General features: G+C 41.7%; 2 protein-coding genes across 14 annotated transcripts in view; one reads left to right on the top strand and one right to left on the bottom strand.

Moving 5' to 3' along the window:
• The window catches only part of LOC117420145 (serine/threonine-protein kinase WNK1), a 191,386-nt gene extending 185,825 nt beyond the window's left edge, over positions 1-5,561 (top strand). For all 11 annotated transcript variants that reach the window (XM_034033711.3, XM_034033706.3, XM_034033709.3 and 8 more), the window contains one exon: positions 203-5,561. In XM_034033711.3, coding sequence (XP_033889602.3) covers positions 203-535 — 333 coding nt within the window. In that variant the 3' untranslated portion in view covers positions 536-5,561. The remainder of the gene's footprint in view (positions 1-202) is intronic.
• A 468-nt stretch (positions 5,562-6,029) lies between these two features.
• On the bottom strand, positions 6,030-25,301 carry rad52 (RAD52 homolog, DNA repair protein). 3 transcript variants are annotated; one of them, XM_058986447.1, is made up of 12 exons: positions 25,106-25,301; positions 24,531-24,638; positions 23,361-23,462; positions 22,237-22,330; positions 21,373-21,440; positions 18,701-18,819; positions 18,061-18,136; positions 17,252-17,511; positions 13,604-13,806; positions 9,359-9,418; positions 8,737-8,964; positions 6,030-6,889 (listed from the first exon to the last, which is right to left on the bottom strand). In XM_058986447.1, the coding sequence occupies exons 1-12, from the start codon at positions 25,214-25,216 to the stop codon at positions 6,825-6,827; spliced, it is 1,494 nt and encodes a 497-aa protein (XP_058842430.1). In that variant the 5' UTR covers positions 25,217-25,301; the 3' UTR covers positions 6,030-6,824. The 3 variants fall into 3 exon arrangements, with proteins under 3 accessions (XP_058842430.1, XP_058842429.1, XP_033888633.2); XM_058986446.1 differs by having other exon boundaries at positions 9,359-9,421; positions 25,106-25,300; XM_034032742.2 differs by having other exon boundaries at positions 9,359-9,421; positions 25,111-25,188.
• Between the last annotated feature and the right edge of the window lie 668 nt (positions 25,302-25,969).

Below are 25,969 nucleotides of genomic sequence, written 5' to 3'. Positions count from 1 at the left end.
ATTATTTTGGTAGCTACAATTATTTTAAAGACATTGGAAATAATTTAGTTGAAATATTTGTTATTTCTTTTCATTTGTCTGCAAAAGCAGAACTGTGGGCAGGGCTTTTTGTCGATGTGCTACCAGTCTTTGGCAGAAAAAGTCCTGGACTTTGGAAATCAAACAATTCACTTATTCATTTGTATTTCTTTTTCAATACTAGATGATCCCGCCTGCCACCATGGGAAGAAAGTTCTCCGCCCCGGGGCACCTGTGCCCCAATATTACATCCTCTGTGAGTGGGCACACACCCATCCCTGCCCCCTCCGCTACCTCCTTGGGTCCCTACGGGAAGACCCCACTGTGCCCGACCCCCCAGTACGGCTTCCCCTCCGCCCCTTACAGCACGCAGTGGGCTGGCTCCACAGGCCCCACGCAGCAGGCGAGCCTCCTCACCACATCGCAGCCCCCGGGCCAGTTCAAGCCAGTCAGTACAGGCTCGCTGCAGGGCTTTCACATGAGCAATCCGGCTGGACCAAACCTGCGCATGACGTAGGCAACCCACCCTAGGGGCCAGGTGGAGTCCGGCCAAGAGGGAGGGGTGCGAGGAGGATAGGAGTGCAACACAAGGTGATGGGAGCTTCCGTATAGAAACCAAGCTGGGCGACCAATGTTGCTGTTTTGTTTTTTTTGTTTTTTAACCCCATGCTGCGAGAGGGAGGGAAAAGCAAGAATCGTCCAGCGCTATTTGACTGGAAGATTTTCATACTGTTTAAAAAATATATATCAACATTAACCCTCACGGACAGACTTGTTGGGGTTACTCACGTTTGGTCTTCCCAACCTGAGGTTTTTCACAAAGAAATGACTAACTAAATAAATAAATACATGAAATGGACACAAGGATGCAATATTCAGTGGCCAAAGACGGTGTGATGGTAGCTGTTCTTTCTGTATCAAAGAGGTATGGGTTAGAACAGAGGTGTCCAATCACGGTCCTGGAGGGCGATTCCACTCCAGGTTTAAAGATTTCAGGGTCTGGATGGAGGTTTAATTGGTCCAATTGGTAACAATTTAGAACAGGGTTGGAACAAAGACCAGGAGTGGGAGGGCCAACCTGGGACGCCCCTGGTTACTTAAGAATTATAATTTTTTTGAGTCGCAGATAATACATGCAGATAGATTCTAAATTCCTCGCTCCCTGCTTCCCTCCTCCCCCACCCTGTCCAGAATAAAAGCAATCAGGCATTTTAAGGAAACTAAAATGGGTGTCTTTACACTAACTATTGCTCCATGGATCCAATACTGGATCAGTAAAAAGAAGACAGACACTGCTAATTCAGTAGGTTAGATACAAGCTGGATCTGTAGAGATCAGGCTACCATTGCCTGATCTCCTCCAGGTTTGCAGTTTGATGCGTTAAAATAAATCTCCCGAACAAACCGTGTTTAGTGGCGTTTGTTCATTTTTAAGAAGCTGGTGTAAGTGCAGGGAAGTGTTTGAAAGCAGACCAGAGAGGGAGGGTCAGAGCTTGAATGAATTGTTGTTTTTTAGAATGGTTTCACTGCTTCTTCCAGGCTTGGTGTGTGGGGTGGGGTGGGGTGGGGAGGGGAGGCTTGCTGGGCTCAGGTGTCCTGATTTATTAATGCTGGTTATGAAATGCGGGTCAGTTACAGTAAAGTGGGCTCAGTCTTGTCTGTGAACATGCCCTGTGTCCAGGGAAGTGTCTCTATCTCTCTCTCACATACGACCATCAGCTGCATGGTGTATAAAAGCAGTCAGCCTCTACCAGTGTTGCTTGTGAGGTCATTTAAGCTTTAAATCTACTATCTATTACTAATGGTAACAGCTTTTATAATCATGACAGCATTAGGGGGCCTATATAAATAGTTGGATTTAAATTTAAATTAAATAGGTTAAAAACAAATAAAAAAGCATTCTGTGCGGACATGTATTTACCCATCAGTTTTTGATGTTGAAACACTGTGATTATATAAATGTTGTTGGACAACATTAGTTAAAAAAAGAAGAAAAACATGGAACTTAGAGGGTTATTAAAAAAAAAAAGAATAAAAATAAGGCTAGATCTATCCATATATAGTACTTATTGGAGACACTTTAACTTTTTTTTCTTTGTACTTTCTTTATATTAGATAAATAAATGTGAATGTAAAATGGATTAAATTAATGTACTTGAATAACTTGTCTTTTCCTTTCCCCCCCGACCCCAGTATGCTTGCTGGATTTATAGTGCCTTGTACTTTTCTTTTGTGTCTTTTTTTTTTTTTTGTTTGTTTTTTTTGCTTCTAATTTTGGCTGGAATATTTGACGCACTTGCAGTAGCACTTGGGGCCTGTACCTTTGGGGACGGAGGAGGAGGCTGTATGAAATGATCAGGAGTTGTTACAAGTTTGAGGTATAAGGAGGGGGATTCATTTCAGTGCCAGTGTTTGTCTTAGTGGAAAAGCGTAGATCAATGCTAGTTAGAAGCTAAACCTAATGCAAGGAACAGGAGCTGAATTCCCGAGAGCGCACACAGTGTTAGACGATACGTTTGGAATGAAGCTTGGCACAGATTGTCAGGAAAGGATTTTCACTTGTGAAATGAGACGCTGTTTTCCCCCCTCCAATACCAGGTAATCCAGTCTTTTTTTTTTTTTAAATGTGTTTTTACTTAGATTCATAATTTGATTTTAAAGTACATTGGGTCTAGAACAGTTTAACGTAGCCAGATTTTCTCAATACTGGTAATAACAGGTTCTCGATACAACATGATAATTCTGTTACGAATATTGTTCTTGTGAAGATTTAAAAGGATTCCTGAAGCAGTTTCCACACGTTTCTTTATAGTGACAGATTCTACAAAAAAATTATACAAATAATTGAAGTGTCAAATACCTGAGGTAGATGTATACTCTGAATGAATTCACAGCAGCCTTGGGGAGGTCATTGACCAGTGTGAAAAAAAGGTATTTTATTTGAGGTTGAAGGAAGTTTAGAAGGAAGTTTAGAAGCCAGTTTGTTGTGTGTCAAGGTGAGTGGTGGACAGAGGGTTATTGTGCAGTAGAATCAATATTTATCCTGTGGAAAAGTGAGTTGGCGAGTAAGTAGCGAGGTTCTGAAAAATGTAGCGTGTAATACATCCCCAGGTGCTGCTACAACTGTTTAAATATCATACCTGTAATGTCTCCTTTCATTCTTAACATACTGACAGACTTTAAATTTTAAGTGTAAACTTATTTCAAAGCTATTTTTAAAATAACCGCTCTAGTGCACTGGGGTTTGAGATCTCTCCTCTAAACGACTGCAGGAAAAGCAATTTAAAAAAACAAAACATAACAAGTGCTCTGGCTTTTCTGTTCCAGACCACATCATGGATCGTTATTGCTGTGTTACCTGTTTGACAATGTGGGCAATAATCCTTACAATATCAGTGCACTAGAGCGGACATTTTGAAAAGAGCTTTGAAACAGACTTGAAAGTTATAAGTGTAAAAAATGTCAGGAAAAGAGAAATGACAGGTACGTTATTTAAACAGCTGTAGCAACACGTGGGGACAGATAACGCTGTATTTTTCAGAACCCCACAACTTTTTAAATTCGTCCGAATAAAATGTATAATTTTTTCGGGCGAGGTTCAGTAATTCCTTTGAGTTGTTTGTCGAGGGTTGTAATGGCATGTTGTGTAGATCATTAGATTTAAGAAAGCACTTTTAGTATTTTCCTTCACTGCGTTTAGGAGTAGAAAACTGAGAGTGGGGGAGCATTAACATCTATTCAGGCAAAGTGGGTTCCTGGTATTTCACAGAATACACCCATCAAATTATCGTCTGTACATTAGGGTTATCAAAATGCTAAAACAGGACATGCTCCCACAGAAGACCTGTGCTTTCAGCAGTGCCAGAGCAGAATAAATTCTAAATATATTAATTAATTAATTTCCTTTTACTTGCCATATTTGTAATCAAAACGGTTACTGGAGGATTATTTACTTCAAATAAGCATGTTACAGATTCTCGGGCTAGCCTGTTTTTCAACAGGCCAGTGCTAATAGATCATGCATTCTGTTTATTTTGACTGCTGTATCCTAAAAGCATGATCATTTTCTATATTGCATTGTAGATGTTCTGCTGTGGGCTGTAAGGAAAGACTGTTGTATTCAGTCCAGGTATTGTGTAATTAACTCAGAGGCTGCTGAAAATTCATTCAGAATGTTTGTTATTTAGTCTCATGCTGGCACGTTTTAAAAGCTTTGAAAAGTCTTTCATGAAGCAATATCCACCTGCCTATATTTCATTTAAAGATTTTTATTTGCAGCCCCTAATACTGCAAGCAATTATAGTGAAATATTGGACACCAATAACGTGCATGAAGTCAATGTAATGACCAACAGTTTGCATTGAAGTTGCTGGGTTTGTTTGCAATGGTATAGGCAATACAAAACCTCCTTACCTCCCATCTTGCTCCTTGCTTTCAGTGAATCATTAATACTGGTGGTACAGGAACCTATCACTTGAAACTGGTTATGTATAAAATAGAATACTCACAGTTCACTTTTTGTGTGGGTGTTTGCATTTGTTTTTTTACTGTTTCCACAACATTTTACTTGTATCGTTGCTTTTGCTTGATAGCAGATACCCTTTCCAGAGAAATACTAAAGATAAGTACAGTATTACAGAGTAGAATTGTGATTTTTTTTAAAGCTGTGAAAATCCTCCAAAACAAACCCATAAACCACTTTCTTTGTGTTTTTGCTCATTTAAGTGCAGAAAATCACAAGAGTGCCATGCCCTGTAGGGAAGAGACTTGGTTTAACCCGCAAACTACTAGGTAAATAAAATAAACAATGTGTTTTTACTTTTTAAAGAGTAATACAGTGGCTGCAATGCAATAAAACATGTTTTTTGAAAGTTGTGGTTGTGCATCTTAGTGAAACATGCTGTCGGTTTCCTGGTTATTTGCTGTTTGTAAATGGAGGGATGTTACTGAGTTTCAGAATGTGTATTTGCAATTCTACTTCATCAGAATGCAGATTCTGCTATTATTATTATTTTATTTTATTTTGTATGCCTTTCAGTAATGAATGCTTTCTGCAGAGTGCCGGTTGCTGGAAATGATATGCAATATAGTACAAGACAAGCCCAAGTTTCAGCATTTTCTATTGTAAGCACTGCATGTTCGGCCATGGGATCATATTCCAAAACAAACTAAAAAGAAAATACAAATCGAAACTGGGTTTTATTTGTCATTATCCCTCCTGTGGAAATAAAGAAACAAAATACTGTTACTTAATGCTAATGAGCTGTCATTAAGTTATGTTGTTCTTGTATTGCAATATCTGTTTTTTTTGGTTTTGGTCTCTAGATCTGTCAATGGCTGCTAAAGTCATTAGGAAGGCCGTTTTACTATTTAACATTGTTCAAAAGGTTATAATAATAATAATTAGGGAATCCTCTGCAACATCTAATTGTATATTTGCACTAAATAAAGGGTGTTCAAGCTTCATGTAAGATTGCGCTTTGCGCTACAGTAAAAATTTGTTACCTTCTTTGTAAACTTATTAAACAAAACCATTCAAATAAATGATTCATTTTGAGTCGCATTTCTGTTTGCCACTGTTAAGATGACCCATGCCCACATGAGCAGTAAATAGCAAGACCTGCTGAAGAAAGCAACACCCGTCACTTTAAAATTCATGTTGTTCTATATTGTATCTCACTAGCAGCATCGTTGAAATGTGTTGATGTATAAAGTACCGTAGCACACTGGAGCATACAGCAGGGGCTCCCAAACCCCCATGACATCAGGAGCTCCAGCTAAAATTGAGATGTTCATACCTTTACCAGTAAAAGTGCTGCTGCTGCTTTCATTACGTTCAGTGTCATTTCTCAGCGTTTGAGAAACTGGTTAACATTGCTCTGTCAGAGTCATTTAGGAGAAAATGTGTGGAAGTGCTGTGCTGTGCCCACCCTGTGTTACCTGTGGTGTACTGAAGATGGCAGTGTTGGCTAACAAATCAAACTCAGTCTGCAACACTGAAGAGAACAATGATCAATCGAAAAAAATGAATTAATCTTTAATTGTTAAATCATACACACATTATTAACAAAGAGCACACAATACAATTCACAACAGAGGAAAAAACATTACAATTTGAGTACAATGGGAGCACTTCTACCAAGCGAGTATTCAAATCCCAGAGAGGTTTACTATAAAGGTGAAACGCACCATCAGCCAACATTAGTGTCACTGAGCCTGTCTCTATAAGGGGAGTCACTGGTGTCTTTGACCGATTCTGAGGTGGTGCCAGTGTGCATGTGATATGAGGGTGGAATTTAATAGTCTTGACCAATAAAACTACCCTATCCCACTGCTAAGACTTTTGATTGGTTTAAAATTATTGCAAGGAAGCACCAAACACCTTGTTCTGGGTAAGGATTTAAAGCAATTAAATGATTACTGTCATTGTTATATAAGCTTAGACCAGTGGCATTTATTACTTGGACTTCAAAAAGCCATGGTCATAGTAGGGCTGAACAACCTATTAAAACGGAACAAAGTAAAGCACTTTATTTATCAAAACCTTCAGTACAATGTGCTTCAGGACCGGCACCTGCTTACCCTCTTTCTGGTTAACTCCAGTTCTTGGCTCCTCCTGAATAATTTCAACAACTACACCAGCAGGGGGTGCTGCGAAGCAAAGTAACATTCAACAAGATGCATAATGCAGAACAGAAACTTCACCACAATCAATAAATTCAAACGCTGGCCTGTAACAAAGTGTAGTTATGTAAATAGACATAACCTTGCCTCCGAACGTCCTTGCCTGCTGCAGCTCTGAATCACTCAGGTCGTTTCCAGTTTCCGTTTTTTCATATGCTGTCCTTGTCTGTACGGGCTGCCATGTTCTACTGCATTATTTAAAAAAATAAATAAATTAAAAAAATAAGTTTAAAGTCATTTTAAAGTAAGTAATTTAAAAAAAAGCATTTCCAACTCTCGGTTTCTTCCACAAGCAGAGCTATTTATATGAGAAGGTAAAACTTGATCTCTCAATGCAGTGCGAGGCGCTGGGAATAGCAACTACAGGGGAAGAGATTCAGACTAGAACTCTATCTACACTCTGTGAAAAACTTTCACGGCTACAAAGGGAATTCATTCTAGATCGTTTTAAGATCTTTCTTGGATTAATTCCACGCCTGGGTGAATCGCACTGGTCCACATTAAACCACAGAGGGAGGCTGTAAACAATGTCGAATGACCACAGTACCCCAAACCCAGAGGATCGATCATTTTGCAGAAGTGGTTAAGATACTCGCTTGGGAATATTAGTTGTATTTGGGAAAGACAACTCTGTTGCCTACTTTTACAGAATGCAGTAAGTCTTATAAAAAAAAAAAAAATAAATCAAACCATCAAGTTAAAAGGTTTCAGCAAAATTACATGAGACTAAACACAAGTAGTACCACATTCTGAAACTCTCATGAACTTATGCCAAAGTTTCATCACAAACGGATGAGCGGTTCTGGAGTATATGAACGCCTCCACTATATCATTGGGGATATGAATCAATAGTCGAGTTAACCATACAACAAAGGTCTCTTTTTACATGAAACTAAAGTAACAAGGCAGGAGTTTATCCCTTGTAGCTTATAGTTACTTTCTTTAACCCTTTGCGGTCCATTTATTCAGCGTGTCTCAGGCGCGTCAGGTCCAATTTATTTTCACATGCGCAGTTTATTTCAGACGCGCTGTATTTTTTTCCCACAGTAAAACATGTTTAAAAGGCACTGCATATCAACAGGATAACAGGTACTGCATCTTCAGCCCAGCCCCACCCCGTGTTCGCTGCATTTTTCACATACCTCTACATAGTAGTGCATACCAATAAATCATCTCCTGATCACTCGTTTTATCACCAACCTCCTCAATAATGCGATCCAAGTCATTATTTTATTACTATAACATCTAAAAAAAGCTCTGCAAATGCCTGTGATATTCTTTGAGAGCTGGATGCAGAAGCATGAGATACGGCCCTTTTTTTTTTTTCGGCTTCTCTCGGCTCCCATCGGTCTCACTCGGCCATTGAATGGTTTTCTCGGCTTTTTCCGGAGAAAAAGAGTTTTTTACGTCTTTTTGATGATGTCGGACAGGGGAAAATTGCAATGTCGGACCAGGTCTGGCATAGGACCGCAAAGGGTTAACCCTCTGCAAACTTGTCCGCCCGTTAATTACAGTAGACCTGCTGTTTGGTTTGTGCGTCTTTATCTTATTTTGCACTCATAAAATATGTTAATGATCTGCCCAAAGCACTCCCCAGCAATCCGAATATCCATGCCTACCTCCAGTAGGTGGTGCACCCCATGCAGTGTGTGGCAAAGAGAGACCAGGGAATAGGCGATTTGTCCAATGAGAATGAAATTTAAGCAAAGGATACAGACGTTCTGATAAAATAGGCATTACATTGAATCAAAAGTGACATTTTAAATCACGTTAATTATTTGTCCATACATTTCCAGTACATCTTAACTTGTATAAAAGATATAAGAGACACTAAACACATGATGTATTAACTTAGAAAATAAAAGTACTATGAGGTGCAGATGCTTTAACAGCCTTGGAGCTCCTCCCCAGTGTCTGTACCTGTTCTCTGTGGATTGGAGCTCCAGTGTCTGTACCTGTTCTCTGTGGATTGGAGCTCCACTCCAGTGTCTGTACCTGTTCTCTGTGGATTGGAGCTCCACTCCAGTGTCTGTACCTGTTCTCTGGTCACTGGCTGGCTGCTGCAGAAGCCTGTGCTCGCTGGTTCCATGGCTGTAGCCGGGCTGGCAGTGGCCGGGTCTCACAGGGGGTCTCAGGAATTGCTGTCGTTGGGGGGTCTTGCTCCGGGTCATCATCTGGTGACTGCCCAGGGGGGTTGTGGGGGCAGCGGGCAGATCTACAATGTCACTGCTGTCTATGGGGAAATCCCACATCTGAGGGTCATCTGGAGAGAGAGAGAGAGAGAGAGAGAGAGAGAGAGGGGGGGGGGGTCAGGGAAGAGTTATTAATACTCAGCACATACTGATGCTAAGGAACAGCATAAAATATTTATTAATAGCAATACATAACCAGAAATATGAACCAGTCTCCCGCTCTGCCTCCCCAAACATGAGCAAAGTGTACTGCAGAGTTTCTACCTCTACTGTGTAACCACATAAATACAAGCAGTATGCGGTATGCGCGCATACGGCAGATAATAAAGCATCTGTTAGTAATCCACCGACAAGTTTTAAGTATAGTCCTTCATTAATTTCATCTTGCCTTTGCACTTAGCTATGGGGGGGTGCTTGTACTTGGACAAAGGTCAGTGCTGATATGTGAAACATGTCTTTGATTACCTGCTAGATACTGGTCCCCTAAAGCCTCATCTCTGCCCCCGACGGGGGTGCTGTGGTTAACTGCTGGGGAAGAGAAATGCCAGGTCAGTGTGGAGGGAAGCGCTCCTTCAATGGATCTCAACCCTGCCCTGCTCTACAGGATGAGATGGCACACCACATCCCTCAGCTAGCCAGTCACCACTCCTGAAATACACAGTAGAACCTCAACTGCCTGAACTCATTTGGACCAGGGGTGAAAAATGTATTTGTTTAGAGAAGTGTGATTGATTTTTTTTTTATATATATATATACATATATATATATATATATATATATATATATATATATATATATATACAGTACTGTGCAAAAGTTTTAGGCAGGTGTGAAAAAATGCTGTAAAGTAAGAATGCTTTCAAAAATAGACATGTTAATAGATTATATTTATCAATTAACTAAATGCAAAGTGAGTGAACAGAAGAAAAATCTAAATCAAATCCATATTTGGTGTGACCACCCTTTGCCTTCAAAACAGCATCAATTCTTCTAGGTACACTTGCACAAAGTCAGGGATTTTGTAGGCATATAGTCAGGTGTATGATTAAACAATTATACCAAACAGGTGCTAATGATCATCAATTCAATATGTAGGTTGAAACACAATCATTAACTGAAACAGAAACAGCTGTGTAGGAGGAATAAAACTGGGTGAGGAACAGCCAAACTCAGCTAACAAGGTGAGGTTGCTGAAGACAGTTTACTGTCAAAAGTCATACACCATGGCAAGACTGAGCACAGCAACAAGACACAAGGTAGTTGTACTGCATCAGCAAGGTCTCTCCCAGGCAGAAATTTCAAGGCAGACAGGGGTTTCCAGATGTGCTGTCCAAGCTCTTTTGAAGAAGCATAAAGAAACGGGCAACGTTGAGGACCGTAGACACAGTGGTCAGCCAAGGAAACTTACTGCAGCAGATGAAAGACACATCATGCTTACTTCCCTTCGCAATCGGAAGATGTCCAGCAGTGCCATCAGCTCAGAATTGGCAGAAAACAGTGTGACCCTGGTACACCCATCTACTGTCCGGAGAAGTCTGATCAGAAGTGGCCTTCATGGAAGACTTGCGGTCATAAAGCCATACCTCCGACGTGGAAACAAGGCCAAGCGACTCAACTATGCACGAAAACACAGGAACTGGGGTGCAGAAAAATGGCAGCAGGTGCTATGGACTGATGAGTCAAAATTTGAAATATTTGGCTGTAGCAGAAGGCAGTTTGTTCGCCGAAGGGCTGGAGAGCGGTACACGAATGAGTGTCTGCAGGCAACAGTGAAGCATGGTGGAGGTTCCTTGCAAGTTTGGGGCTGCATTTCTGCAAATGGAGTTGGGGATTTGGTCAGAATTAATGGTCTCCTCAATGCTGAGAAGTACAGGCAGATACTTATCCATCATGCAATACCATCAGGGAGGCATCTGATTGGCCCCAAATTTATTCTGCAGCATGACAACGACCCCAAACATACAGCGAAAGTCATTAAGAACTATCTTCAGCGTAAAGAACAAGGAGTCCTGGAAGTGATGGTATGGTCCCCACAGCGCCCTGATCTCAACATCATCGAGTCTGTCTGGGATTACATAAAGAGAGAGAAGCAACTGAGGCTGCCTAAATCCACAGAAGAACTGTGGTTAGTTCTCCAAGATGTTTGGGCCAACCTACCTGCCGAGTTCCTTCAAAAACTGTGTGCAAGTGTAGCTAGAAGAATTGATGCTGTTTTGAAGGCAAAGGGTGGTAACACCAAATATTGATTTGATGTAGATTTTTCTTCTGTTCACTCACTTTGCATTTTGTTAATTGATAAATATAAACTATTAACATGTCTATTTTTGAAAGTATTCTTACTTTACAGCATTTTTTCACACCTGCCTAAAACTTTTGCACAGTACTGTGTGTATATATATATATATATATGTATATATATATATATATATATATATATACACATACACACACATACACACACACACACACACACACCCTGATGCACAAAAGAAACGCAACACTGAGGTTTATTGAATTTAATCAAATATTTTAAACAGATCTCAAACAAAATCACAGAAAATGTGAACAAAATTACAGATCAAAGAATCATAAGTTTTCAATATGAAACGTGAAAACACTGTCAAAATGAAACATTACAAAATTAGTATCAGCTATGACCTCCCTGAGCATTAACACAATCCTGGCAGCATTGACGCATAGACCTGATCAGCCTCTGGATAGACTGTTGTGGGATGTTCCGCCACTCATCCTGTGCAGCTGCAGCCAGCTGGCTTAAGTTGGCTGGTCGCGGTTGTCTCCTGTGGATGGCACTGGCAATTTGGTCCCACAGATGTTCTATTGGACTCGGGTCAGGAAAAAAAGCTGGCCACGCCAAGACCTCAACATTGTCGTGCAATTGTAATCCTAGCACTGTGTGGTCTTGCATTGTCCTGCTGGAAAATCACTTCCGGATTGGCTTGCAGGAACGGAAAAACTGTTGCCTCAAGGACTTCATCAATGTATCGCTGAGCAGTAAGGTTGCCTCAATCTGCACCAAAGGCATTCTTGTGTTAACCCTTTGTGGTCCTATGTCAGACCTGGTCCGACATTGCAATTATTCCTATCCGGTCCATTGTCGAACCCTGTCCGACATCATCAAAAAAACACAAAAAACGGGTTTCTAGTCGTTTTTTCTCCGTAAAAAGCCGAGAAAGCCATTCAATGGCCGAGTGGGAGCGACAGGAGCCGAGACAAGCCGATAAAAAAAAATAAAAAAGGCGTATCTCATGATTAGTCATACATGCCCCTGGCATTACATAGGGGCGGTCATAAGGAAACAAGCTGAATGGTACTGTATCAGCGCACAGAGACTATCACAGACATTTGCAGAGCTTTTTTGAGATGTTATAATAATAAAATAATGACTTGGATTGCATTATTGAGGAGTTTGGTGATAAAACGAGTGATCAGGAGATGATCGATCAGTATGTACGACTATTATTATTATTATTATTTATTTATTAGCATATGTGAAAGCGATAGCGAACAAAAGGGGTGGGGCGGGGCTGGAGATGCCTAGTGAGTGCTTTGTTGATATGTAGGGCCTTTTAAACCCGTTTGACTGTGAAAAAAAATAATTTTAAACAACAGTCTAAAATAAACTGCGCGTGTGAAAATAAATTGGATCTGACGCGCACTTAATAAATGGACTGCAAAGTCCCCACCGGTTGGCTTGAACAACGCAACAGTCAGTTGAACGGTCCCGAGCCAGTGTGGTGACCCTCTGCCTTCTACGACGTAGCCTGTCCCTCACAGATCCGATTTCCTGGTTTCTCTGAACTAGTCTGCTGGTTGTTGAAGCAGAACATCTCACTTTCCAGGCAACTTCTCTCACAGGCAAGCCGCCTTCAATCATGCCGATAGCAACCAGCCGATCTTCATTACTCAAGCGGGGCACGGTCGTATCTTTCGCTGTTCTTGTGTTAATTAAAATCATCTTTTTGAATGGATATTTATATAGATTCTTAATCAACTCATTTTGGCAATTTTAACTCAACTCAAATACCAAAACGTTGCGCCTAGCGTTTTTATGAAATCACATGACTTGAGCTCAGTATTTTGTTATCCCAAGGAACAATACTACGCAAACAATTAACAAACTCACTAAATCTGCTCACTATTTAAAATGTAAATAACATTATGTATGTACCCAATGAACTACTGAAGTAAAACTTACACTGTTGCGTTTTCACTGTGCATCAGTGTGTATGATTATATATATATATATATATATATATATATATATATATATATATATATATATATATATATATATATATATATATAGCAACAAAGGCCAGGCCTGCAGGTGTCTGCTTTCACCGGGCACCTGGCCAGTAGGCTCCACTGAAGCACGACGAGGAGAAAGTCACTGCAGATTTTGCCTCGCTAACCTACTGGAAAGCCAGAGTTAAGGCTATGCTACATACAATAACACCCCTGTACACTTACTGCGTATGTAGAACTGCAGTAACCTCAACATTGTTTTCTCTATAACAATGCAGCTGAAGAACATTGAACACAACATGAACAGCTGGCTGCTTGGATAACTGAGGGGTGTATGTAAAATCCAATTTTGGATAAAGATATTTGCATGGTAGAATAACTTTTTTTCTGTTAATTCTTATGTCAATTCTTATGTTCAACCAGACATATTCAAGTTCCCCTTACTCTGCCGGTGGCTGCCTGGCCTCTGCTCAGAAGGGGGCGCTGTGGGTTCTTGCTGAGCTCTCTGTTGCTGCTCCTCCTGCTGTTTCTTTGCTGCCATTTGCTCCCGGAACTTCTGCTGCAGTTGCTGCTGCCTCAGCTTTCTCTGGTACCTGGGGTCTGCCTCCGGACCTACGGAGCCTGAGACATCCACAAGATTGACAGTCCTGCACACACAAACACAGGGAGACAGGGAGTCTGTCAGGAGAGATCGACAGTCCTGCGCACGCACACACACTAGGAAACAGGGAGTCTGTCAGGAGAATTCAACAGTCCTGCACACACACACACACACACACACACACACACAGGGAGACAGGGAGTCTGTCAGGAGAGATCGACAGTCCTGCACACACACACACCTATACACGCAAACACACAGGGAGACAGGGAGTCTGTCAGGAGAGATCAACAGTCCTGCACACACACAGGGAGTCTGTCAGGAGAGTTCGACAGTCCTACACACACACACACACACACACACACACACGGAGACAGGGAGTCTGTCAGGAGAGTTCGACAGTCCTGCACACACACACACAGGGAGACAGGGAGTCTGTCAGGAGAGATCGACAGTCCTGCACACACACACACACAGAGACGGAGTCTGTCAGGAGAGTTTGACAGTCCTGCACACACACACACACAGGGAGACAGGGAGTCTATCAGGAGAGATCGACAGTCCTGCACACACACACACACACACACACACAGGGAGACAGGGAGTCTGTCAGGAGAGATCGACAGTCCTGCACACACACACACACACACAGAGTCTGTCAGGAGAGATCGACAGTCCTGCACACACACACACAGAGACAGGGAGTCTGTCAGGAGAGTTTGACAGTCCTGCACACACACACAGAGACAGGGAGTCTGTCAGGAGAGATTGACAGTCCTGCACACACACACACACACACACACACACAGGGAGACAGGGAGTCTGTCAGGAGAGATCGACAGTCCTGCACACACACACACACACACACGCACAGGGAGACAGGGAGTCTGTCAGGAGAGATCGACAGTCCTGCACACACACAGAGGGAGACAGGGAGTCTGTCAGGAGAGATCGACAGTCCTGCACACACACACACACACACACAGAGAGACAGGGAGTCTGTCAGGAGAGATCGACAGTCCTGCACACACACACAAGGAGACAGGGAGTCTGTCAGGAGAGTTCGACAGTCCTGCACACACACACGCACACGCACAGGGAGACGGAGTCTGTCAGGAGAGATCGACAGTCCTGCACACACACGCACACAGGGAGACAGGGAGTCTGTCAGGAGAGTTCGACAGTCCTGCACACACACACACACACACACACGCACAGGGAGACGGAGTCTGTCAGGAGAGATCGACAGTCCTGCACACACACACAGGGAGACAGGGAGTCTGTCAGGAGAGTTCGACAGTCCTGCACACACACACACACACACACACACACACACACACACACACACACACACGCACAGGGAGACAGGGAGCCTGTCAGGAGAGATCGACAGTCCTGCACACACACACACACAGAGGGAGACAGGGAGTCTGTCAGGAGAGATCGACAGTTCTGCACACTGGGAGTAGGGGTGTTGTGATATGATGATAAAAAGATAATCACGATATAAATTCTAACGATTATTCTATCGTCAGTAGTTTTAATTATCGCTGTAATTTATTTATTTATTTATGATTTTGTCCACTCTGAGATGGACGCATCAACCAGACAGAATGCAGAAAAAACTATAATAGGAACATCCAATAGATGGCGATAATGAATCTTTTACTGGGTTTTATATAGCCAAAAAAAAATCAACAAGAGCAGTGCGCAACAAATGTAGAGAATCGTGAGAACAACAGAAACAAACTCTTTCCTCCTAAAAATACACTGTTATCTGGGATCATTTTGGTTTAAAAAAAAAAAAAAGACGATGGTCAGGTTATTGAATAGGGAGGGACAATTTTAACTGATGTTGAGCTGTTCTTTCAAAGGACAGCAACATGACGAATATGTTCACGCATTTCAATCACCACCAAGCTCTTTATAAAGAAGCAACATCGTTAAGGAACACAGTGTTCATTAAAAACAGCCTTAAGTAAAATGTGTATAATAATAATCCTAATGTGTTTAATTATTCCCGTTTTATGATTAAAAAACCAAATTATATATATATATATATATTAGCTACATAGCTTAAGGAGGACACACATTTTAACACTATTTAAAACAGACACAAGGCTATGGTGTACTGGAACAGAAACGTCAATATATTTGGCACTCCCTAAAAGCTCAGCACACACTATATCCTTGCAGCTGTAATTATTTTTAACTACGCCGACCCAGTAAGCACCTCAGAATGTTAGCTAACGTTACGAAGCGCTCTCGACATGCAGGTCGTTCAATAGAAAGTGCCACGTAACTCTCTGGAGTGCTCTGCCTATAGAACGCACCCCTGTTGTCTTAACGCAGTTATTTCGTTTTGTAAGTTCTGAACGAGAAACATTTTAAAAAGCTGTAAGGATAGGCTCACCGCAGCTAGTCTGTATTCACATTTTTTCTATTTATTTATTTTCATATGCTCAATTACTGGTACTGGAGTAAAGCTTAGGGCAGGCTGACGTGACCCGCTCCATTTAGAAATGCGTTTAACCCAGTAATAGCACAGCTATTGGATTTGGGAATAAGACATTTAACATCCTTAAAATCAAACTAACAATTACGAGAAGGACCCAAACTAATCTGGTAAAGAAACGGAACAAAACCCTTTTTTAAAAAAAAACAAGGACACATCTGGATTAAAATGGCACTTCAGTTTATCTACAGTAACTTGATACTTGTGTTTCGCAGAGGTTTAAAAAACTGTTCTGAGAGTTCTGTATTTAATCTGTTTTGTAAATATCTGTTGTTAAGCACCATTTTTTTTTTAAATTTCAAATAGTTAACATTTTAAATCTGAAAGAATTCTTTTTTTTTTTTTAGTTCTTTGTAAAATATCGTGCTGTATCGCAATTACCGTGATAACATCCCACAGCATAATCGTTGGAGAGAATTTGGAAAGGCGTGTTTGGGCTTGCCCTCAGCCTCATACCTTCAGGAGGGCACAGATTCAGTGGTGGTGAAGCAGAAGTGTTTCTGTACAAATGCCTAGCTGAGATCTTACATGTCGATAAAAGCAGCACTGAATGGGACAGCAAGTCCCATTCAGTAGCATTTCCACATAGGATGCAGATTAACCATTACAGGGGCTCAGTGACTTGAAAAGCAGTTCACCAATCATGACCTCCATTCAGAGCAGACAGCACAGTTTACAAGACATAGCTTTCTAAATAGCCGAGTCAGGTGACAGCATTACAGTATGTGTATAACAGGTGTGTCAAGATTAAACATACCAAGTTTCATTACCTTTGGATGAGCGGTTATCAAGATACAGGTAGAAATGTGGGTAAAGACTTTGGTAGAAAAAAGTGTGCCATTCAAACTGCTTATAAGGTAATCTCAACTATAGCCCTGTCACCAGGGCAATTAATACCACGAGAGGATTAATAACTCTACACTACCCTGTAGCTTTTGCTACAGTGCAATCCACCTCTCCCCGATTATGGTCTCACCTGCTGAGGCTGGGCTGGTTGTTCTCACTGCTCCCCCTTGGCTCCAGTGCTCTGGGCTGGGGGTGGGAGTGCGGGGGCACCCCTCCTCTGCTCTCCTCCGCAGGGGGGGCTCTGTGTTGGTTCTGGGGAGTTGTCTGACCCGTCACGGCTCCAGTGCAGTTCCGGCTCTCTGCCTGGAGCAGGCTGCTGTACCGGGCCCTCTCCACAAGGGGCTCGCCGTCCGAGCGCTTCGTCTCAGAGGGGTCGAGAGGGGCTGGGGGCTGAGCCAGGAGACAAGGCAGGGAGGGGTCGCACACAATATACTGAAAGCTGTTGCCATTTCTTTTGAAGGGGAAGTTTATACTTACAGATCATTTAATAGGTCTATAAAGTTGTGCTTCTTGCCCATCAGTGGGAAGTAAATGTGCATACAGGACATTGTGGTCAGATATGCTAATGTTTAACTGTTCAAGTTTAAGTAGTTTGAACTGCCAATTAAATTATTTTCCCCTTTGCTATTTCATAGTGTATGTAATCATTCTCTGTGCTTCTGGGATGCGTTGCTTCAACCTGCAACACTGAACAGCCTTCATAGTCCATTCAAATGATGTGACCTTTCCACTCTGCTAGCCCTGCCTGCTCTACATGTATACACACTTGAATGAAATTAGGAAGGCTGTTCAATCCCAGCATTAAGGATTAGGGTTCTCTCAGCTTCTCTCCGCATGATAATCAACACCTACTCTTGACCTGCTACACTCTCATCGTCACATTACTTCTAGCCAAGTCATTTGCCCCTTGCCGTCACTGCAATGGGATTAACCCTGTACCTGTTTGGGAATCTTATTGATAGCCATGAGATATTCTTTGTTCAGGATGCAGTTTCCAAGAGCATTTCCAAAGCACCTGAACAGAAAACAAAACCTATATATTAGAATAGAAAACTGTACCCCCTCTAGTGCTTCTTCAGTCAACTACATCTACTGCAATCAGGACAATGATGATAAACCTGGTTACTAACCAACAGAAAGATCAACTGGGGTGTATTCATTTGACCCAAACGTTGGTGGATCTGAGCACTGTTGTGGCTTCAATCATTAGTTTGTGAAAAGCAGCACATCCAACAGTATATTATGTAACAAGCTCACGTGTGTCTTACTAAACTCATAGTAAAACCAGGAATGGAGCAAACTGCTATCCAATGGGAGTCTTATTTTGAACCCTGAAAAGTATGTACAAGTCTCTTCAGTGTATTTTCATCTAAAGTAAGGCGGATTGGTAGTATTTCATATTTAAACGGTGAGGGTGTTGTTTATTGCAAAGATCTTCAGCACAGAAGGGGAGCAGTGATGATCCTGACTTCAAAGCCTTGGTCAGCACTTCTCTGGGACCTGCGGTAACACATTATCCCTACGATGTCTACTGAAAGACACTGCCGTCGCTAATGGAGAAGAGTGAAAAAGGAAGTACTTGAGTGATCTCTTGAGTCCGTCGGTGACGGCCTCCTTCCTGGCCTTCTCCAGGGACAGGGCTTTGGATTTCAGACCCTCGCTCACGCCGTACCCCACATCTTCATGGAACGAGCCATCCTGGTGACAAGCAAACAAGACATTCGCTATAGGCAGGGCAAGAGACTCACACACACTCCGGGGTTTCAGAATCCCTTTGTACAAGTGTGTCTATGTGGAAATAAATCATACTTGGGCTGGCACATTTGTGTTAGGTACAAGTTTTATTAGTTATTAATGAATATTGTTTTACTATATTGAACAATAAGTATATGTATGTTACAATGATGGCAATAAGACTCCTATTGCATAGTACTTTCATCCATTCCAGGTTTTACTACGAGCTTGATTAGCCACAGTGTAAAGGGAACTAGCTCAGGTGTGTCGAAATAAACTCATAGCAAAACCAGGAATGGATCAAACTCCTATGCAATTGGAGTCTTATTTCCATCCCTATGTAATGCAGTGCAGGGCGACCATGTATAAAGAAATAGAAGCCGGCAAGCTCCAAAATGAAAAGCTTCCTCAGATCACTGTTAGGTATATTATTGAAATGAAGTGCCTGGAATCTGAGCCGTCGGACCCTGCTAAACCTACTCTGATCACAATTATTGCAGCAGGAATAAGTCTTACCTGTCTGTAGGATCAATAGGAGTTATAGGACTAAGGAACTCCTGGCTCCCAATCATTTCAATAATTGAATTCATTGAGGGTAGATCCGAAACACAGAACTAGATGTCGTTTCCCAGAAGGGCCTTAGTTTTCAGTTTAGTTCTCCATATGATATTCATTTATGTTAAAGAAATCCCTGAGAATCCTGAAAGTCACTGTTGTGAATGCAAAGGGGTGCAGGTTCTGAGATATACCCGACCCCACGTGACACAATCGGCTTTAATGGAGGCGTGAGGTCACGTACTGTATGGGGCTAGAACTTCGGTTTCTCTTGACATAACCTTACATATTTGGTGTTGTTTTTCTTCACATGGATAGCCCCTTTCTGATTTGTTGATATGTGTGGTCACCAGAGGTCAATAGATCATCATTGGGAACATTTCAGCAGCATTTAGGTTGTGCGAGTTTCTAACCCTGCTACAGAGCTACTAATTGTACCCACTATTTCCAAACATTAGGTTATATTCAATTGCTCTATATGGCTATGAAGGAACCTCAACCGGCTATGAAGGAACCTCAACCAATGGCTATGAAGGAACCTCAACCATGTGCATGTTAGTAATCATAGTTGCATGATTTAGATCAGGGGTCTTCAACCCTGGTCCTGGAGAGCCCCTATCCAGCAGGTTGTATAGGTCTCTTTACATCATCAGTGGCTAAAGATCTGGAACACCTGTTAATCTTGACTAATTAAGCCAATAATTGGTTCAATTAAGTAACAGAGATTGGTTGAAACAAAAACCAGCAGCCACAGTAGCTCTCCAGGACCAGGGTTGGAGACCCCTGATTTAGATGATGCTGGTGGTGTTTAGATCCCTCGCTATATACAGGGGGTGTGCAATTCATATTGCCCGACGCCCAGGACAACAGGTTTTGCCGTTATACTTTGCCCATTGGACAAATAGTTTTTATTGATTTATTTTTCCAATGTTCGTTTTGTTGCTAGAAAGACAGGCCGGGTATATTTCTAGAGCCACACAAGTTTCTGAAAACTGAATTGCGTAAGTCTAGCCCCTACACACAAACATTTTAAAAGTGTTTACATCCCTCCCCTATCACTTGTGATTGGCTAGCTGTGGAAAAAGCTGATCGTCTATTGGTTACAAAGAAACCCGGAAATGGCTGCCTGGCACATACATAGGAAGTAAAAAAAAAAAAAGAAAACACTGAGTAGCCGTTATTTGCAGACACCCGCTTCTTAATATTTGAACTGCACATTTTTGACGAAGTTTAAATGATTATGGGGCTCCTGAGTGGTTCATCCAGTAAAGGCACTCCACGTGGAGTGCAGGATGTGCCCTAGTCTGGACGTCGCGAGTTCGAGTCCAGGCTATTCCTTTGCCGACCAAGGATGGGAGCTTCCAGGGGGCAGCGCTCAATTGGCCGAGCGCCACTCGGGGGGGGGGGAGGGAGGGCTAGGTCAGCCAGGGTGTCCTCGGCTCACCGCGCACCAGCAACCCCTGTAGTCTGGCTGGGCGCCTGCGTGCTTGCCTGTAAACTGCCCGAGAGCTGCGTTGTCCTCCGACGCTGTAGCTCTTGGGTGGCTGCATGGTGAGTCCGCAGTGTGAAAAAAGCGGTCGGCTGACGGCACACGCTTCGGAGGACCGTGTGTGTTCGTCTTCGCCCTCCCGAGTCAGCGCAGGGGTGGTAGCGGTGAGCTGAGCTTAAAAAAATAATTGGCCATTCTAAATTGGGAGAAAATAATAAAAATAATTGGCAACAACTAAATTAAAAAAAAAAAAAAAAAAAAACTTTTAATACAACTGACCAAAAGAGCAGTTCACCAGCCATTTCACCAAAGGAGTGAAATGTCCTGGCTTTTGACACAAGGATGGTCAATGCATCATAGGACACATCTTTCTCCCAGGTTTTACCATCCTACAAAACCCAATTCTAAAATCAGACACCAATGAATGACTAATATTTGAAATCCTTATTATCGCCGTTAGAGTTTGGTCTTACCTTCAGCTGAACTTTCACAAAAGCACTGACCCCGACGTGGAATCTGCCATTGATAAGATCCACAAAGTCTGAGGAATGGATACAGAAAGGTTAATATGGCAAACCAGTGCTACAGTGCAGACACTGTGCTAATTCAACAAAGCGATGTCTGAATAACATGGCAAGATATGTTTCTTTTAATACAAGAAATCTGCTTACATTATACTTTATTGAGCTGAAACAATTACCTACCCAGTTCCAGAAATCTGAGCGGGATACAACAAACCAGCATTTTCTAAGGATGGCCTTACACAATTGAACTAACTGTGTACTTCATACAACAGGGACTCCCGTTGCATAGCAGTTTGATCCATTCCTGGTTTCTTTATTATTATTATTATTATTATTATTATTATTATTATTATTATTATTATTATTATTTATTTCTTAGCTGACGCCCTTACCAGGGCGACTTACAATTGTTACAAGATATCACATTATTTTTACATACAATTTTACTGGAGCAATCTAGGTAAAGTACCTTGCTCAAGGGTACAGCAGCAGTGTCCCCACCGGGGATTGAACCCACAACCCTCCGGTCAAGAGTCCAGAGCCCTAACCACTACACCACACTGCAGGAGATTCTGCACTTTAAGCCCATGAAACAAAGCAACATTCAGGCAACTTGCCGCACATTTTAAGCAATTTTCACCGCGTGAAGAGTTCAAGCTCCAATGTCTGAACAATCGTGATTTGACACCCTTAGTGAAAATCACTTTAAAATTGTGAAACTAGTTGCTAGGAAAGTTGCCTTCAAATTGGCTGGTGTCTTGTTTCCATGGGCTTCGCAGCCCCCAGGGACAGCATGAAGGAACTGATGCTCACCAACATTCTGCTGTGTGATGGAATGGGACCAGCCGTTATAGCCAAACATCTCATTGGCCAGCCCGATGACTTTGTGTCCTTCAATGTAACAAACCTGGGAGAAAAACAATACATCCAAGCGGGTTAGCCTTGCTTTAATCTTCATAAACTTCACACAGAAAGTTATAACATAATTATTTGAAAAGCCCTGTATGGTTGCTGCAGGCAAATGTCATAATGAAACTGTACACCAATTATTATGCAGGTATCACACAGTCACCCACAAAGGATATAAATGACACATTACAGGCGTCAATATGATGGAAACGTAGGAATTAATGACCAACATCCGTAGAAGCACAGGTTCAGCAAAGCTGAAGCCGTCATTATGTTCTGAATCCATTTATCTGAGGAACGTCCATGATTCATTCCAATTGGATGAGCAGATTTTAGGATATAAATAATCATTTTAATATCTAAAACCATGTTTGCAGAATTTGTTGTATAGTTAAAATGTGATGTCTTAACCACGTCTGTAGCACTGATAGTTCAACTCCACCCCAAAAAAATATGATACCCCCTTTACTGTACCTTACCTGTGATAAAACCCACAGGGTTTTATCACAGGAGCTACTGGATTTAGCAGTGCTCATCAATCCCAATTTCTTGGAATTCTTCAGAAGCCAATTGGTTATCTCATGCAATGCACTTGACATTTGGACCAGGCCCATGTTCACAAAGCAATAGCATGCAGGTTCAATGGAATTATCGATGCACTGCTGCTTCATGAACATCGTTTGCCTCCAGGAATCTTCGGTGGCCTCACCAGGCAGACCCCACCCTCCCCCAACAACAGTAGCGGGGTCTCTGTGGGGCTCCAGGAAGGACAGCACTGGCTGTACAGTAGTGGGGTCTCTGTGGGGCTCCAGGAAGGACAGCACTGGCTGTACAGTAGTGGGGTCTCTGTGGGGCTCCAGGAAGGACAGCACTGGCTGTACAGTAGTGGGGTCTCTGTGGGGCTCCAGGAAGGACAGCACTGGCTGTACAGTAGTGGGGTCTCTGTGGGGCTCCAGGTAGGACAGCACTGGCTGTACAGTAGCGGGGTTTCTGTGGGGCTTCAGGAAGGAGAGCACCACTGACTGTACCTTCTGTCCCCCTCCAGCTTGGCGGGAGCTGATGAATTCAGGCCCTAGTTTCTGCCTCAGTGCATTCTGAACTGCCTGGTACTCCTCTGCTGTATACTGGGACTGGTAGAAATAGCAAAGAAAAACATCAATATCAGAAGGTATACTTTATAGCATTTATATCTTGAGAATATTACATTTTACTGTCAAATTACACAGTACTTGAGTTCTCAGTAATTCCCTAGTTCTATACCATTATTATAAGTCACATTTCCATTGGAACCTATTAGCAGCTACTACACTTATAATGTCACTGAGAGATCTCACACTCTGAATGTCAATCACAAAAAACCTTTTAACCACAATGGTTCTATAAAAAACACATTAGAAGGTTAATATCAGTTTTTTCATCTGTTTTTTTAAATTTAGATTTAATGATATCATATCTTTATAAGAGTTTGCCTCTAATTAAGTGTATTTCTCACACACTCTGTTTTGTCAGGTCCGTGAGGTACATATTATTATTATAAACAAGACTTACTAACTATTCTAGGAATGTCCTTTTTCAACCACTTCTAAAAGCTGAATGTCTGCAGTGAGCTGGTTTTCATTCACCTCAATCTATCTCTAACACTGTGTGGTTTTCATTCATCTCGATCTATCTCTAATGCTGTGTGGTTTTCATTATTCTTGATCTATCTCTAACACTGTGATTTTCATCAATATCTCTAACTAGCTGTGTGGTTTTCAGTGATCTCTATCTCTAACTAGCTGTGTGGTTTTCAGTGATCTCTATCTCTAACTAGCTGTGGGTTTTCAGTGATCTCTCTCTAACTAGCTGTGGGTTTTCAGTGATCTCTCCCTAACTAGCTGTGTGGTTTTCAGTGATCTCTATCTCTAACGAGCTGTGTGGTTTTCAGTGATCTCTACCTCTAACTAGCTGTGTGGTTTTGCCATGCTTTTTTGCTCCTTGGTCTTCGATTGTGTGGCCTATTTGAACCCTGTTGATTCTACCTGCTTCATAGTATATAGTGGGACCTACTGTATGTAGTCTTGAAGCATGTATATTTTCAATGTATACAGTATGTTCATTCAATAAAAATGCATCACCTTTTACATTGTTTCTTTGTTATGGTATAGTATAGAAAAGTATTTTAGCTAAATCAATTGAATGGTGCATAACAGACAGACCTGACCAAAGCACATTGAGGGCTTGTTGCTGCCCTTGAACTCAATGTGAGCTCCGCTTCCACTGCCATTTATCATAGTAGTTCTGTCAGCTGACTTCAGGTCTTCCTCCTAGGCAGACAAAGTACAGCAATTTGAGTCAGTACTGTGCAATGAAATAGATAGGTACTCCTGCAAATAGATAGGGAGATAGAAAGACCATACACTATTTTAAATCTGTGCAAATGATTATTTACTTAAAGGTTACACTGACCTCAATTATTATTCTCTAACTCATTTAATCAAAACAGGGACGGAAATAAGACCGCTATTGGTTACTCCCATTCCAGGTTTTACTACTGGCTTGATTAGCCACAGTTAGTCAGTAATAAACTTAATGTAAATAATACTAAACCCCGTATGTTATGTAGCACCAAATACAGCACTGCAGTGAATTGCGTGGATTTCATTATTTCTAACACATTTCCCTACTCAGCGCAGCAAAATAAATAATTCTGCATGCGATCGCATTGTTCGTGTAGGCTAGATTTAAAATTTGAATCGGTGCAACATTTTTCTATTAACACAATCGCTCATACATAACCTGATGATAACTGCTGCTTATTCCGTTCTGCAATGCACACTTCTGCTGTTTTGTAGATTCCCGCTTCTGCCGGTAGGAAGGAAGACGGCGGCTCAACACTGCGCATGCTGGGAGTGAGGTCAAACAATCTCACAGGCGGCCATATTAGTAAAGGCAAAACTAAATCTGTGTACCTGACCTGGGACTCGTGTCATCGTATCTGTTACAAATGTATACCCGTATATGTGTGGTTTTGTTTTTATACATTACTGGTTTGTTGTTGATTATTAGGATTAATAAAGTAAGTGTAAATAATAAAATATTCTGTATGCATTTATACGATTACAGCCAATACCATATTAAATCGTTTACATTTTTTCAAAGTGGTAAAAATAAACTGCAAGCCCGTGACGCCGCCAGTAGTGAAAGCTATGACCGCACATTGGGTTCACCTGCTACCAAATATTACCACAGGAACGCCCGCGCTTCCAGAATCATCTACACATAAACCGATATCGAGATTTAAAAAACATCTGAACCCCAAACACTTAATTATCACCTGTGACGTCACTGTCTGAAAAACTGAATCAGTCCTCCGGCGAGACTATTATTATTATTATTATTATTATTATTATTATTATTATTATTATGTCCTGGTCAGCTGCAGGTAGGATGACCACCTTTTCAAAATGCAAAAACGGGACACCTGCCATTTTTTGGGGGGGGGGGGGGGGAGGTATTATGTTTTATATTTAATAACAATATTTCAAAATTAAACTTTGACTGGTTATTAACAACGTTTTCACCTCAGTATCCAATTGTAAATTACTTTCTACATAATGTAGAAAAAACTCTTGTTGAGTGATTTGCACGTTTCCTA

This window comes from Acipenser ruthenus, chromosome 14 (genome assembly GCF_902713425.1).
Source record: "Acipenser ruthenus chromosome 14, fAciRut3.2 maternal haplotype, whole genome shotgun sequence".
In the NCBI taxonomy this organism is placed as follows: Eukaryota; Metazoa; Chordata; class Actinopteri; order Acipenseriformes; family Acipenseridae; genus Acipenser; species Acipenser ruthenus.
Note: the sequence above shows the minus strand (reverse complement) of the source record. Positions and strands in the feature narration are given on the sequence as shown.